A 12,814-nucleotide genomic window follows, 5' to 3' on the forward strand; every position below is an offset into this window, starting at 1 on the left:
GTAAGGGCAGGGGAAAGGTAAGGAACCCTAAACTGAACTAAATAGAGCCTTGGCACCAGTGGACACCTGGGCTTCCACTCCTCAGCAAGTCCTCAGGACCCAAAGGCAGCTGGTGAGTTGAGGCCTGGCTGGCCCCTGCCACTGCCTGAGCACAGGGTCTTCAGTAAGGAGTGGGCTCTGCTCTGTGGCTGGGGCACTGGGCACAGGTGAGAGTTCGAGTTTAAAGATCATGTTCTCTGCCAGATGAAAACCCATGGGCGAGGACAGGATCCCTGAACAGAGAGGGTGCAAGGACCCTGTAATCTGCGACTACAGCCCATGTACAAGTGTGTGGGAAGGGTGGGGTGACACACAGGCCGACACTGTGGGAATCCAGGCTTCCATTTGTTCTAAGAATCTTCCCAGAAAGACAGTGCCAGCCACTTTCCAACTGTCCTTTGGGAATCTCTGGGCATAAAGATCCCTGGCCTCAGCTAGGCCGAGCTGCACTGGAAACACATTAGGCACAGGCCAAAGGGCAACTCAAAATAGTCTGTTTGGCAAATAGTGCTTGACTGGAAGTTGATGGCCAGAGGACCAGAGAACAGCCTGGAACTCCCAGCATCACAGCAAGACCCTAGAGGCTGGGTGTGGGGGTGGGAGGCTAGAGCTAGAACCCAAGGCCAAAGCCAATCTGAGGCAGCTACAGCTGCTTGGGCCTGCGGATAGTGCACTGCACCCCTTCAAGCCTACTCCAGTTCCAGAAGGCTGGCTCCAAGTTGCCAGCAGATGGCAAGGTCTTGAAGTATGCATGAACTATATTAAAAAAAAAAATCAAAAATCTCCCTTAAGGCTGATGCCATTCCTTAGGGAACTTTTCACATCAGGCAGTTTTCTGCTAAGATGCTGGATTCATGACCAAAAAAGGGCCAATATTTATTTTTAGAGCAAAAAAGCCCATTCAGTGTCTCTCAGAGGGCTTATATGATACGGTCACCCTGGCCTGCCAAACTCCCAGCAGATGCCATTATTTCAGGGGCCTAAAAAATAGGAGGGTGCTCGCACTGGCCATGTCCCTCAGAGATGTGTAGGGAGCTGGCTCTAAGGGCTTTGATGCCCTTACCACTGACCAGTGCCCTGGATTCTGAGAACCCTTTCTCACCTACTAGCCCAGACCCTGACACCACGGGGGCAGAGATGATGGTCTCCAGGGCCCAGGTCACAGCCGCCTCCCCAAATGCCCTCACCAGTGGCCAGCCCCACTGCAGCCTGCTCCTATTCACCTGGGAAGGACAAAAGGCAGCCTAGGAGGTCCTTTCCCTATGCAACTTCAGGAGAAGAGGCTAAAGAAATTGGAAAAATGCCCAATAGATAACCACGGGAACAACAAAAATGGAAGGACTCCAGGGGCTGTAAGTCAGCTGTGGCTGGTGATAGCCTTCGGCTGATGGAGCTGCATGGGCCACTAAAAGAAGGCGTGCTGAGGGACAGCCCCCATTCCTCACTTGGAAAAGCTCTAGATGTTAGTGTGTTCTTTCTTCCACAGGGTGAATGAGATCTCCTCTGGGCTACATGTCACTGCCAGGTCCAGGAGGGTTAGGATCCAGAGTCCCAGAAAGAGACAGAGGGATGAAGAGAGAGAAAACATACTTGTGATGGGGCCTTGCACATGGAGCAGCACCACACGCAAGCGTGTGCAGCGAGATTGTCATCACTCTGGGAGATGCCACCCACCCAGAGGAGCCCAGACGACCAAGGAGGCTGGGCGGGACAGCCGGGCAGTCTGTACACAGGAGGCCCGGGCGGCCAGCCAGGCAAGGCAGCCTTCCCGGAGGCGGGACTAGGCGTGTGCTGCTCTGATGGACATGACTAATGCACCCTGGGGACAGGCCCAGGGCTCTGAGGAATTCCATAACTTGATGGAGTCCTGTCCCTTTCACAGAAGAAAATGGACTTAAGCTAGAGCTTGCTGGGAAGGAATCTGGAACTGAAGACCGTTTTATTAAGAGTCCGTGTCCAATGATTAGGCAGGACCTACATAGAGGGAGAGAGAAACCAGTGTGAGAGAAATGGTGTGGAATGTACCGTTCCAAGTCACAAGAACAGAAGAACTGCAGACCGAGCCAGCCTCCTGTGCCCTGCTCGCTGACAGGACACCAGAGAACGGCGCCGGAGACTAGAAGCCCTGCCCCAGCCTGGCCAGCTGAGAGCAGGGACAGACCCACTTTCCATTACAAGGGTCATGGACGTCTCCAAAACCACCCACGCCCGTTTATGCTAAAACTGCTTCCAGGATTGGGTCCCATGTACACCTGAGTGAACGATAGCATCTACTTTACCAGTCTTTTAACGTGAGAGGCCTCTGCCTATCCCACTTGCCTGATCTACCAGCCTGGTATTCGATGCCATCAGGCCCCGCTAACTCTGAGCCTCTCCCCCTGGGCTGCTTTGCTGTCCATCTCAGGAAGGTGATCTGGCCCCACCACAGGACTTGGGTAGAGGGAAGAAAAGACACGGGCTCTCGGGTGTAGCATCTACAACTAACATCTCATTTCTGCATTCCTACGAACCCCAAGAAACAAAAAATAAACTATAAAAAGAGAAATCAGTTACGGACACTGTTAAGGGGGGGCAGGGTGTAGAATAAATAAAAACAGGCCAAGGAGGAAAATCGTCCTTTCTTTTTCTGGGGCATGGAATTTAGCTCCCTTGACCAGGCAGAAGCACAGGGTCATTCCCACCCACACAGCAGAGTAGATGTCTCTGCCAGAGTCCCGGATGCATGGACACTGACTGTATTCCCATGGCCTCCCAGTGAACGCATGGGAAAAACCCGCCCACTGGCTCAGCCTCTCGCTCAGGGCACATTCCACAAGGCTGGCCCCACCCCACAATCCCGCCAGCTGCGTGTGGGTGTGTGAGGGGTCACCTGGCAGTGTGGGCAGACTGGCTTCAGCCCAGTCCTCCAGGTCTCTGCCTACTCCCCCATCCCCACCAGGGGCCTCTCCACTTCCCTGAGAGCAAGCAGCACACCCTTGGAGCGGGCAACAGCAGATCCCAAGAACGGACTGGGACCAAGTCCCTCAGAGACTCCGTGTGTCAGAAGCTGAGGCTGGTTGTCTGGGAAGAATGCCCCATGGCCTCTGCCTGTACTTTCCAGCTCAAATCTTTCCAAAACATAAAGCATTCCTTTCCCCCTGGAGCTATTAAAAAACACCCACATGCTTCAATCCTGGGAAAAGGAAACGAGGAGACTAAAATAGCTGGAGTGTGCTCCAGCTGCAACTAGAAGACCAGGCCAAGCCCAAAAGAAATACCCCACAACTCTGAACCCAGGTCCCAGCCCTGGTAGCTGATGCCAAGGGTTGCTCCTAAGAGGGACCCAAGTTGTGTGTCTACCCCCACCCAAAAAGAACCAGACGTCAGCAATATGATGGAGGGAAACAGGATGAAGAATCCTAGAACATCCCTGGCCCCATGAGCGTGGTAGACAGGATCCTAGCACTGGTGACAGGGAAGCCACAGCTCTGCTATAGCCACCTGGGACAGCAGTGGAAAGGGGGAACCGGGGCACCCTTAGCCTGCCCAGATAAGGTCTACAGATGCCTTAGGGGCAGTGGGATGCTAGCACTTGTACTCACTCTGTCCTCCCAATACCGAACTCCCAAGCAGATCCAGACGTTAAGCTAGAATTGTTTTTAACGAAAGACCATAACCTAAGTAGAGCTGGGCTCAGATGTGGTGGAAGAGCCTAAAGGCACTGTGTGTTGCTGAGCGGAAGGACATGTGGCAGCATGGGACTGGGCTGGGGAAAGCTATGCCTGCCCTCCTCCCCCTCTTCTGTGACACACCGCCTCCTTGAACTGCAACATGACCCTGAGGACCAGTCCCATGCCCTGATCTGTCCTCAGCATCCTTGTCTGTGAACAGCAGCCAGAGGAGGGGTCCCCGAGTTAGTGCCTCTGCTCAGTTTCTTTTGGTGACTCATGTCTCGGGGCTGTATCAGCAGAACTGACTCTTACTTATTAATACAAGTGACAAAATATAGGCCTTTTCAGGAATTTCAGCTCCAATATAAACGGAAACAAAAGGAGGGAAAAACAATTTAAGCTCCCAAAGGCCAAGTAAAATACCTCTAATATGCTTGCCCCGGCAGAACCACCTGTAACTGGTTGCAGAAACCAGGGCTGTCCAGCTCCATGGACCCATCATGAGCAACTGCTGGAAGAGCTGCCTGGGAAGTGAGTATAGTTTCCTGTGAGGGGTGGGGGCAGTGGTTGTATTCAGTGGTACAGGGTCACAGGCTCCCACCTTGGGACCTGGAGCATCGGAGCCACAGGAACACAAACCCACAGGATGGGTCCTTCCTGAGAGCAGAAGCCCCTCCTGGCCCACAACAGAGCTCTCCAGTACAAACTTATGGGAAAGGAAAGCCAGGACCATGAAGGCAAAATGAAGACTCACAAACCCAAGGTGGGAGGGTGCGTGGGGAGAGGGGTGAGTGGGAGTCAGGCTGGTTAGCCAGGCCCGGGTGCCCGCAGGCTGGCAGCTCGGAGACTGAAATCCCATCCTCCTTCCCGCCAAGACAGCTGTTCCCAGGATCCTCAGATTACTTGTTGCACAATCTTCCCGCTTTCTTTAAGGGAGGGAAAAATGTGAAAAAAAAAAAAAAGAAAGAAAAACATGTTGGCAACAGGAGAGAGCTATTGGAAATGCCGTCATGGTTGCCCCACAAAGATGGCAGCAGGACACTCGGGAGCCTTGGAGCGGTCCTGCTAAGCTTGGGGGGCAGGGGCAAAGGCCAGTCATAGTCCCCTAAGGTGCCACATCAGCCAAAGCAGTTCACACTCAGCCAAGATGTGCTGGTTTAATGACCAGGCCCCAAGCCAATTTCAGCCTTTAGTGTTTTCTTTTGACTACTTGAATCCTTAGGAGAAAGGATGAGAAACCCCTAAAAGGAGCAGCCTGCTAGGAACCCCATAGTGAAGGCAAACCCTAGGTGTGACTGGCACCCAAAGTGAGAAGTCAGCTGCTACCAGGAATGCTAATTGGGCCCAGGAAAACAGCAATTCACCCTGCAGAGGGCAGCGGCCTGGCCAGGCAGCCCTTCCTGGGCAGGCATGGGCTCTGGGCGCCCCCTGCTGGGGTAAATGGATAAAAATGGAATGGGGGGGTGGTGATGGTTAGAAAAAAAATAAAGGATGGTGACAAAGGTGTCCAGCAAACTGTACACATTAGCCTCTGAATACAGTAATTCCTCAATAAATACAGAACATGGCCTAATGAATTCCATCTCATTTGGGCCCAATGAACATGAGGTAATTCAGCATTTGGAGCCTCAGGAAAGCCCTCAGCACCCTCTTAATTTCCCCACAGGTGAGTCCACACTCACTTGGAAAGTCTGGTGCCCTTACTGTAATAGGGAAGGACAGTGACAAGGCCCAGAGGCCCCTGGTCCCTAGCTTCCCCTGACAGAAACAGGCTGAGCCCACGCAAGGAACCTGTGCATGCAGCGCCTCAGAGCAGCATCACTCTTCCCAGGTTCTGTAAATGATCCTCAAACCTCCTTGGTAAAATAAGGTCACATTATTTATATGAACTGATTAAGTGGAGCTTATGGTTTATTTCCAGTTAGAATAAAATACCAGACAGGACAGATCCACCAAAGAAAATGCTTTTTTGTCCAAACACACGTTCCCCACTGTGGACATGCACACTGCGGCTTGCCTGGTGGGACATGCTGAGGCCCCCAGGACCAGCTCTCAGGCAGTCTGTAGATTGTCTGCTCAGCAGCAGCCACCCCATGGGAAGAGCTGGCTCCATCCCACAGCACAGGGTGGTTGCCAGGCTTCTTCCTTAGCCTCTCTGGGTAAGTCTGAGCTTCTGCTCCCCTGAGTATCATCAGGAAAGCACACGACTGGTAGAAGCCCTCTCTCCCCACCATTCCCACCGGCCCCACCTCCCACGCTGAAACTGTTGCTCAGGTTGGGCACATGTGCAGGCCCGTGGAGCATAAAGAGAAGGACTGTGAGAGGCACTGGACTCCCATGTCCAAGTGTGTGCAGTTAGGAACCACCAACATGGCAGTGAGCACCCTCTGAGGAGGATGGCAGTGCCCCGAGTCTGGGGACAGCAGGGCTGACAGTAGACTGCTCCCCACCTGCTGAATGAAGCACATTACCTGGATGGCCACACTGCATGTGACTGTGATGCAGGAAGACTGTGGAGCTGTGTAGGGTCACACTAGGATCAATGCCAACACCTGGGCCCCAACACCCAATATCCTCACCAGCTTTCCCCCACCCCAGTTCTGCAGTGTCAATACCTTCAGTCACTTGTGTCCTCCTAGCCCAGTCCATGAGGGAGAAAACAGGGTGCCAGGCTACTCACCACCCCAGTTAGAGTTAAAACAGTGACCAGGTAATTCTTATGACCATCACATGGGACAAATGGTGCTGAACACAGGCAGGAGTGGGACAAGATGCTGAGTAGGACCCTAACCTGTTTCGGAGTCTTCACTGTCAGAGGAGCTGGACTCGCTGGTGCTCTCAGACTCAGAGGACGAGAAGCCCTTCATCTTGGAGGAGCCAGCAATCACATCCACTTTCTCCGCTGCAGTAAAACAATATGAACTGTGTCAGGCAAGGCCTAACCCTGGGGCTGCTCTTAACCCAAATGTACTCCCCTGCTTGGAGGAAGGGCCAGGGGGCAGTCTGTGCCCCACAAGCCAGAAGGCTGCCCCTGACAGCATCCCAGCCCCCAACCAGCCCCCTGTTCCCCAGTGATAAGATGCTAGCCTACTGCCTGCTGGCCAAAAACTCAGTTTATACCAGAATTTCAAGAAGCTTGCCCCGCCCCTGTCCAATCTCTCAGAATCGCCTTTGCAGCGTTCATCAGGATTAAGAAACAAGGAGGAGGAAATTCCCTATGAGGAGGATGTCAGGCTAAGGCTCCCTCAGTAATTTTCTTGGCTGTGAGTGAAGAGGCCCAAGGATCCCTGGAGTCAGCCTGGGCTGGGATGAAGGCTGCATACAATGCCCTGCTATGGATCCTAAGTCCTACTGATCTTAAGACAAAAGCTGAGCCAAGACAAGACACTTGTAACAGGAAAGGGCTGCCTGGAGGACTCATAGAGAGGGGGCCATGCTGAGCTCGAGAAGAATGGCAGGCAGGCACAAAGCTGCCCTAAAGACTCTCCCAGCCTCAACCCTCAGAGGCACCAAAAGGGTGGGGTGAGGGGATGCTATGTGTGTGGCTTTGGGGGGAAAGACTTCAGAGGATGAAGATGAAAACAACTGCTGCTCAGAGCAAGGCTTAGAATACCAAGGTGAAGGTGGGCCCCAGGTGACCATCAACCAGAGAGGTCAAGAAAGGCACTGACAGTGACAGCCCAGGGTTGAGTGTCATGTCACAATCCTCCAGAGGTGTCTATGTCAAGGAAAAAGCCAAGTCTGGAAGAGAGTCACCTGAGGTGCCCACAGGGGCCTCCCTGATGGAAGGGCAGGAAAAAGCAGCTTGGCCAACCTTCTTCTGCCTGGGACCTCCCTCCACCCCCAAGCCCCAGGGGAACCCAAGGGCACCTTGAGGTTTCCGTTTCTTCCGCAAACAGGAGGTGACGTAGCGCTCCAGTTCCCGCAGGGTGGATGGCTTTAGGGTCTCGAAGTCGATCTCAATCTCGTCGGGGTTGGAGTTCTTGAGTGAGGGCTCCCTCGACTGGATGATGTGTACCACTCGGCCCAGCTTCTCACCAGGGAGCTTGTTGATGTCCAGGCTGAGCTGGCGCTTCTCCTCATATGACATGGGCTTGCACTTGTCCTCCTCCTCTGACTCGTATGCTGGAGGAGGCTTGTTCTTCATGGGCACCGGTTCCTTCTTGCTATGAAGGGACAATGCAGACACAATGGGTACCCTGGGAAGCCGGGGACCCGTTCCACTCCTTCATTGGAATGGGTCCTTTCTATTCCCCCACCCTGCTGGTCTTCACTGTTAACAGGGGAGCTGCTGTGGTGTCCTTGCCGTCTGCACCATTCCACCTGTCATCCCTCCTCTCCCCCCCAAACCTGGAGAACGCTAAAGCCTTGTCCCTGGGAAAAGAGCAGAGGTGATCAGCCTCTGACCGGGGCAGGCTAGGTCCCCATGGGGGCATTAGGGTGGTACAGACCTTGTGTTACTGTTGCTACTGTTGTTTTTCTTGGTCTTTTTGGGAGGAAGTTCCTTGGCTTTGCTTTTCTTATTCTCCTCCATTTCCTCTTTCTTTTTGTGCTTTTCTTTTTTCTTTTCCTTCTTGTCTTTCTCCTTTTTCTTTGGTTTGTTCTGCTGGGGCTGCGAGAGGGCTGCAAGCTGCTCGTGCACGGCTTTGAGCTATGGAATATACAGGCAAGACACATGCCAATCACACTGGGGCTGGTACATAGCTGCCTGACCTGCCACTCCATCAGATTTCTAAAGTGTCCATGCCCACCCAGGCCCTGGACTCCAAAGGTGCCCAGAACCACCACCTAAAATGATAAGCTGTTCAAGCCCTTTGGCCATTCTGGGCCTAGGAGACTGGGCAGGAGTGCAGACACACTGGGCACTAAAGGCTCGATGGCTAGCTTGCAGAACAACCATGCAGCCCCTGACGTGGCCTCCTTCTACACACTGGAAGGATCCAGAAGCCTCCCTTCTGCCCAAAGAGCAGCCATATCTCCCCATTTCCATGTGTGACATACATATGCATACGTTCAATATGCCCGTGATCTAGCACAATGCCACCACTGGGAATTCTGCTCTTGCCAGGACTCAGAGCCATGATCATCTCGTGGAGACCTCTGGGGAGAATGCTTGATCCATGGATTCCGGGGGGACCAGGGATGGAAGTAGTCATGCCTCACCTGCTCCTGAAGCTCGGCCAGCCGCTGGGCTCGCTCCTCCTCAGAGTCATCAGTTGAGCTGTCGCTGTCGGAGGAACTATCGCTGCTGCTGTCACTGGATGAGGGTGGGACCACAACCTTGGTGGGGGGTGGCACCACAGGGGACGACACAGCCACCATAGGCTCCTCAGGCTCATCTGGCATCTTGGCAAAGCGCATCTCGAATACATCCTGAGGGGTAGGGAGGTGGGGATGGGGGAAAGCCATGCCCGTCAGGGCTGCTGGGTCCCCATCAGGCTGTGGCCCAGTGTCACTATAGCTTCACTGGCTGCTGGGGTCAACTCAACAGGAAGTGAGCGGGAAGGTCAGAGAGCTAGACCGATGGTAACCCTTTCCCTGCCACTACGGCAACATGCTGGCTAGGGCTCCCTGACACCAATTCCAACACTCCTCTCTCAAATCTCATGTTGAGGAGAAAGGTGCTCCTGACATAGCCTGGCACAGTCTAGGTAAGGACCAGGGACATAGGTTGCAGGAAGCAGCCAACCACTGAGGACCCTTGGTAAATGGTGGGCTGAGACCAGGACCCACAGAAAGAGAGCTTTAATAAGGTTCTTGTTAGATTGGCGCTCACTCAGCACATCCCAAGGGAGCCTTCTGAATACTGGAACTGGACACCAGAACACAACAGTGACCAGCGCAGGAGGCTCTGTCTACCTCCAGTTCACATTCCTGCAGGGAGGGTGTGGGGCCCACAATTTTAGAGAGTTATCAGGCAGAGAAAACAGCATGAGCAAAGGCCCAGCGGTGAAAGTATACCCCAGTAGAGCCCTCAGCCAGTGAAGAGGTCAAGCCCTGCTGCAGCAGGCATACGGCTAGATGTGCCTCCCCACTCATCAGATCACCTCTGGGGCACATAACTGAGCAGACCCATGCCACCGGCTAAGGTGTCTCCAGAGCATGCCAGGCTAGTTAATAAAGTCACAAGATAGTGGATGTGGAGGTGCTGAGGATAAGCTCCAGGAGGGTGCCAGCTCTGTTAGGTGTCAGCACCTGAGCAGAAGCCATGGGACTACTGAACTTGAGATCACACCCCAGGAGACTCTGAAACCTTCCAATTCTAAGATCCAGGAATCTGATGGGACTGTGAGGTCATGGAGCTCAGGGGGGCAGCAGCCCTGCCTGAGCACCTGGTGATCCAGCATCTGCTGCCTCACTAATTAACTGGCAGGTTCCATCCTACCTTGAGGACTTCATTATCACAAATCCAGTGATGGCCCAGGACAGAGGGCACAAGTGGAAGGAAAAAGCTGGCTTCCCAGCAGGAAATTGGGATCTGCTTTAAGCCTGCCATAAGTCAGTCAACATGGTATCTCATAGGATGGAAGGGGCCTTCCCTAAGTGTGAATTGATCCCCCAGAGAGCAGTGTGGCCCAGGAGGGCCATGGGATTGAGCTCCAAGACTGTTGTTTCAAACTGGAGCACACTTGACAGAGCCAGCTCTAGAAGCCCTCATGTCTCTGAAAACACAGCTCCTTTCCCCTCCCCCTGGGCAGCAGGGCAGGCAGGCATCCCACACAACTGTGGTGCTGTCACCTCCCCTCCAGGCCTCTCAGTGTGGCCTCCCCTGAGGCAGCTCCTTTTCCAGGAAGGCCTGGACTATCCTGAAGCAGGTCTAAGGGATATGGAGAAAACAGGAGTAAACAGAAACCACCACCCAGGCTGCCAGGGAAAGGTGGCTTCACACCAGAGCAGAGACCCCGGTGGCATGAGAAAGATCCTCTCCGCCCAGGTCCCTGAGTGATTTACACAAACATCTGGAAGATTTAGGCCTCCTTCCAAGAAGCAGGGGGCAGGTGAGAGAAGTGTGTCCGACAAGGTGTCAGGGCATCAGGACTCCATGAAAGGGGGAGAGCAGCACCCAGGGCCCAGCACCCAGTGCTACTAGGAAGTAACATTTTACCAAATAGGAGATACTTCATGCTACCTGTCTGTTGGCCCAGACTCCCCTGCCAGCTGCCAGGCAGCATTACTCTTGCCATAAGGATGTCCCTGTTTCTTCCGCACAGGTTTTGGCTGCTGTGGAAATGGGGGGCGGGGAGAGAGACAGCACTTGTCCTGGTGTGTCTCAAGGTAGACCCAGCTTCCCCGCCCAGCATGCCATCATCTGTACCCTACCCCATGAATCTGGACCACAATGTGATTCTTTGCACCAGCAAACCACACTAGTTTCAGAACAAGTACCTCCTCTCACTAGAATGTTGACCAGGATCACTTAACCGGGCTGCATCAGATTCATGGGGGAAGTATACTGCCCCCCACCCCTGCCCCTTTTAATGAAACAGATGTTTAGATGCTGGGAAGTCGCAGTGCCCAAAGACCTCCAAGTGAATTGACTCAAAGCCAGGCAGCTGGAGACCCTCGGAGGGAAGTGTAGTCCAGCTCCATCTCAGCCAAGTCTGGATAGTGCTGTGGGGTTTGGCCACATCCAAGGCACAGAGGGCACAAAAAGAGAAATGGAATACAGGCAGCGGGAGACCCACTAGGGATGTAGCCATGAGTGAAAGATACTCAGACACACACTCACCCTTCAAAAGCTTCCTGTCTCTGGGATCTAATACAGAATACCAACACGTTTCAGTTCAATTTTTTTCTGTACTATAAACACAATTGCATTCTACCTTAATTTGCACTTTTCCTTGAAATAAACATATAGCCCACATGGGTATTAAACGTCCTAAATCACTTATTTCACAACAGAGAAGAGAGGGTAGTACTACCAATAGCTCTGGTACTAAGTCACCCTCGGGCTCCTGAGGAAACCTCAAGCCCAGAGATTTGTGGCAATAGCTGCCAAGCCCAGAATTTAGAGGCTGGAAGAGGAAAACAAAGAAGATCCTTTTCCATATCACACTTCCCAGGTAAATCCCAGTCCTTGGGCACAGCCTAACTAAGAGACAACAGGTCTCAAGACCTCTTACAAAGGCAAACAAGGGTTGGGGCTTTGTTCCTCTCTCCTCTCCCTTCCTGCTGGGAAATCCAATGATCTAAACCATGTTGATCCAGGAGAGCTTTGAGAAAAAGAAGTAAAACAAAGCCCGCAATGCCATACAGACAGCAACTGCCTTTCAGAGAGAGAGGTCAGAGAGCTTGACACTTCAACTCTGCCATTCAGAGACCCCACCCTCCTCCTGGTATGTTACTTTTAATAATAAGGTGACCCATACCTTGCAGCAGGCAAAGCAGGCTGGGGGTGGAGGTGGTCCTGCGCTGGGCTACCCACCTGTGTACTGCCCAGTCCAGCCCAGCCTGGTACTTAGAATCAATGTTTAGAAAAAGGCTGTTGTGTGACAAGCCTATCAGTGGCCTTGCTATGGGTAAAATCTGCTCTGAGCCCTAGCTGGTTTGGCTCAGTGGATAGAGCGTCAGCCTGCGGACTAAAGGGTCCCAGGTTCAATTCCAGTCAAGGGCACATGCTCGGGTTGTGGGCTCGATCCCCACAAAGTGTGGGGCATGCAGAAGGCAGCCGATGGATGATTCTCTCTCATCATTGATGTTTCTATCTATCTCTCCCTCTCCCTTCCTCTCTGAAATCAATAAAAATATATATTAGAAAGAAAAAAAAAGAAGAAAAAAACACAAACCAGGCCCCGAAAGCATGCTTATACCACTCCCAGAAGAAAAAAGGAAAAAAAAGCAAAATAAACAAGAAAACACCAACCTTAAAACAGGCACAAAAGTTAGGAAGACAATCTTTGGTGCTGGCAGAAAACTTGTTTGGGTTTATCTGGTTGCATGACGGCAAGTAAAGTGTGGGAATCAATCTGGGGAAAAGCTGCCCCAGTTCTCCGTGGAGGGTTAGGTGCTTGTCAAGGTGCAATACTGCGAGCTCCACTGCCATCTGGTGGCCACATGTGAGAATTGCAGGAAAATGATAAAGCCTGAACTACCCTCAAGGATGGGAAATGGTAAAGAGAGTGAAC

The 12,814-nt window shown here is 52.7% G+C and overlaps 1 protein-coding gene across 1 annotated transcript in view; it reads right to left on the bottom strand.

Annotated features, from left to right (window-relative positions):
* BRD4 (bromodomain containing 4) overlaps positions 1-12,814 on the bottom strand; it is a 36,656-nt gene that overhangs the window by 13,386 nt on the left and 10,456 nt on the right. Inside the window, 4 exon segments of the mRNA XM_006759227.2 lie at positions 6,481-6,591; positions 7,560-7,855; positions 8,141-8,340; positions 8,853-9,062. Coding sequence (XP_006759290.2) covers positions 6,481-6,591; positions 7,560-7,855; positions 8,141-8,340; positions 8,853-9,062 — 817 coding nt within the window.

Source organism: Myotis davidii, unplaced genomic scaffold (assembly GCF_000327345.1).
Source record: "Myotis davidii unplaced genomic scaffold, ASM32734v1 scaffold56, whole genome shotgun sequence".
Classification (NCBI taxonomy): domain Eukaryota; kingdom Metazoa; phylum Chordata; class Mammalia; order Chiroptera; family Vespertilionidae; genus Myotis; species Myotis davidii.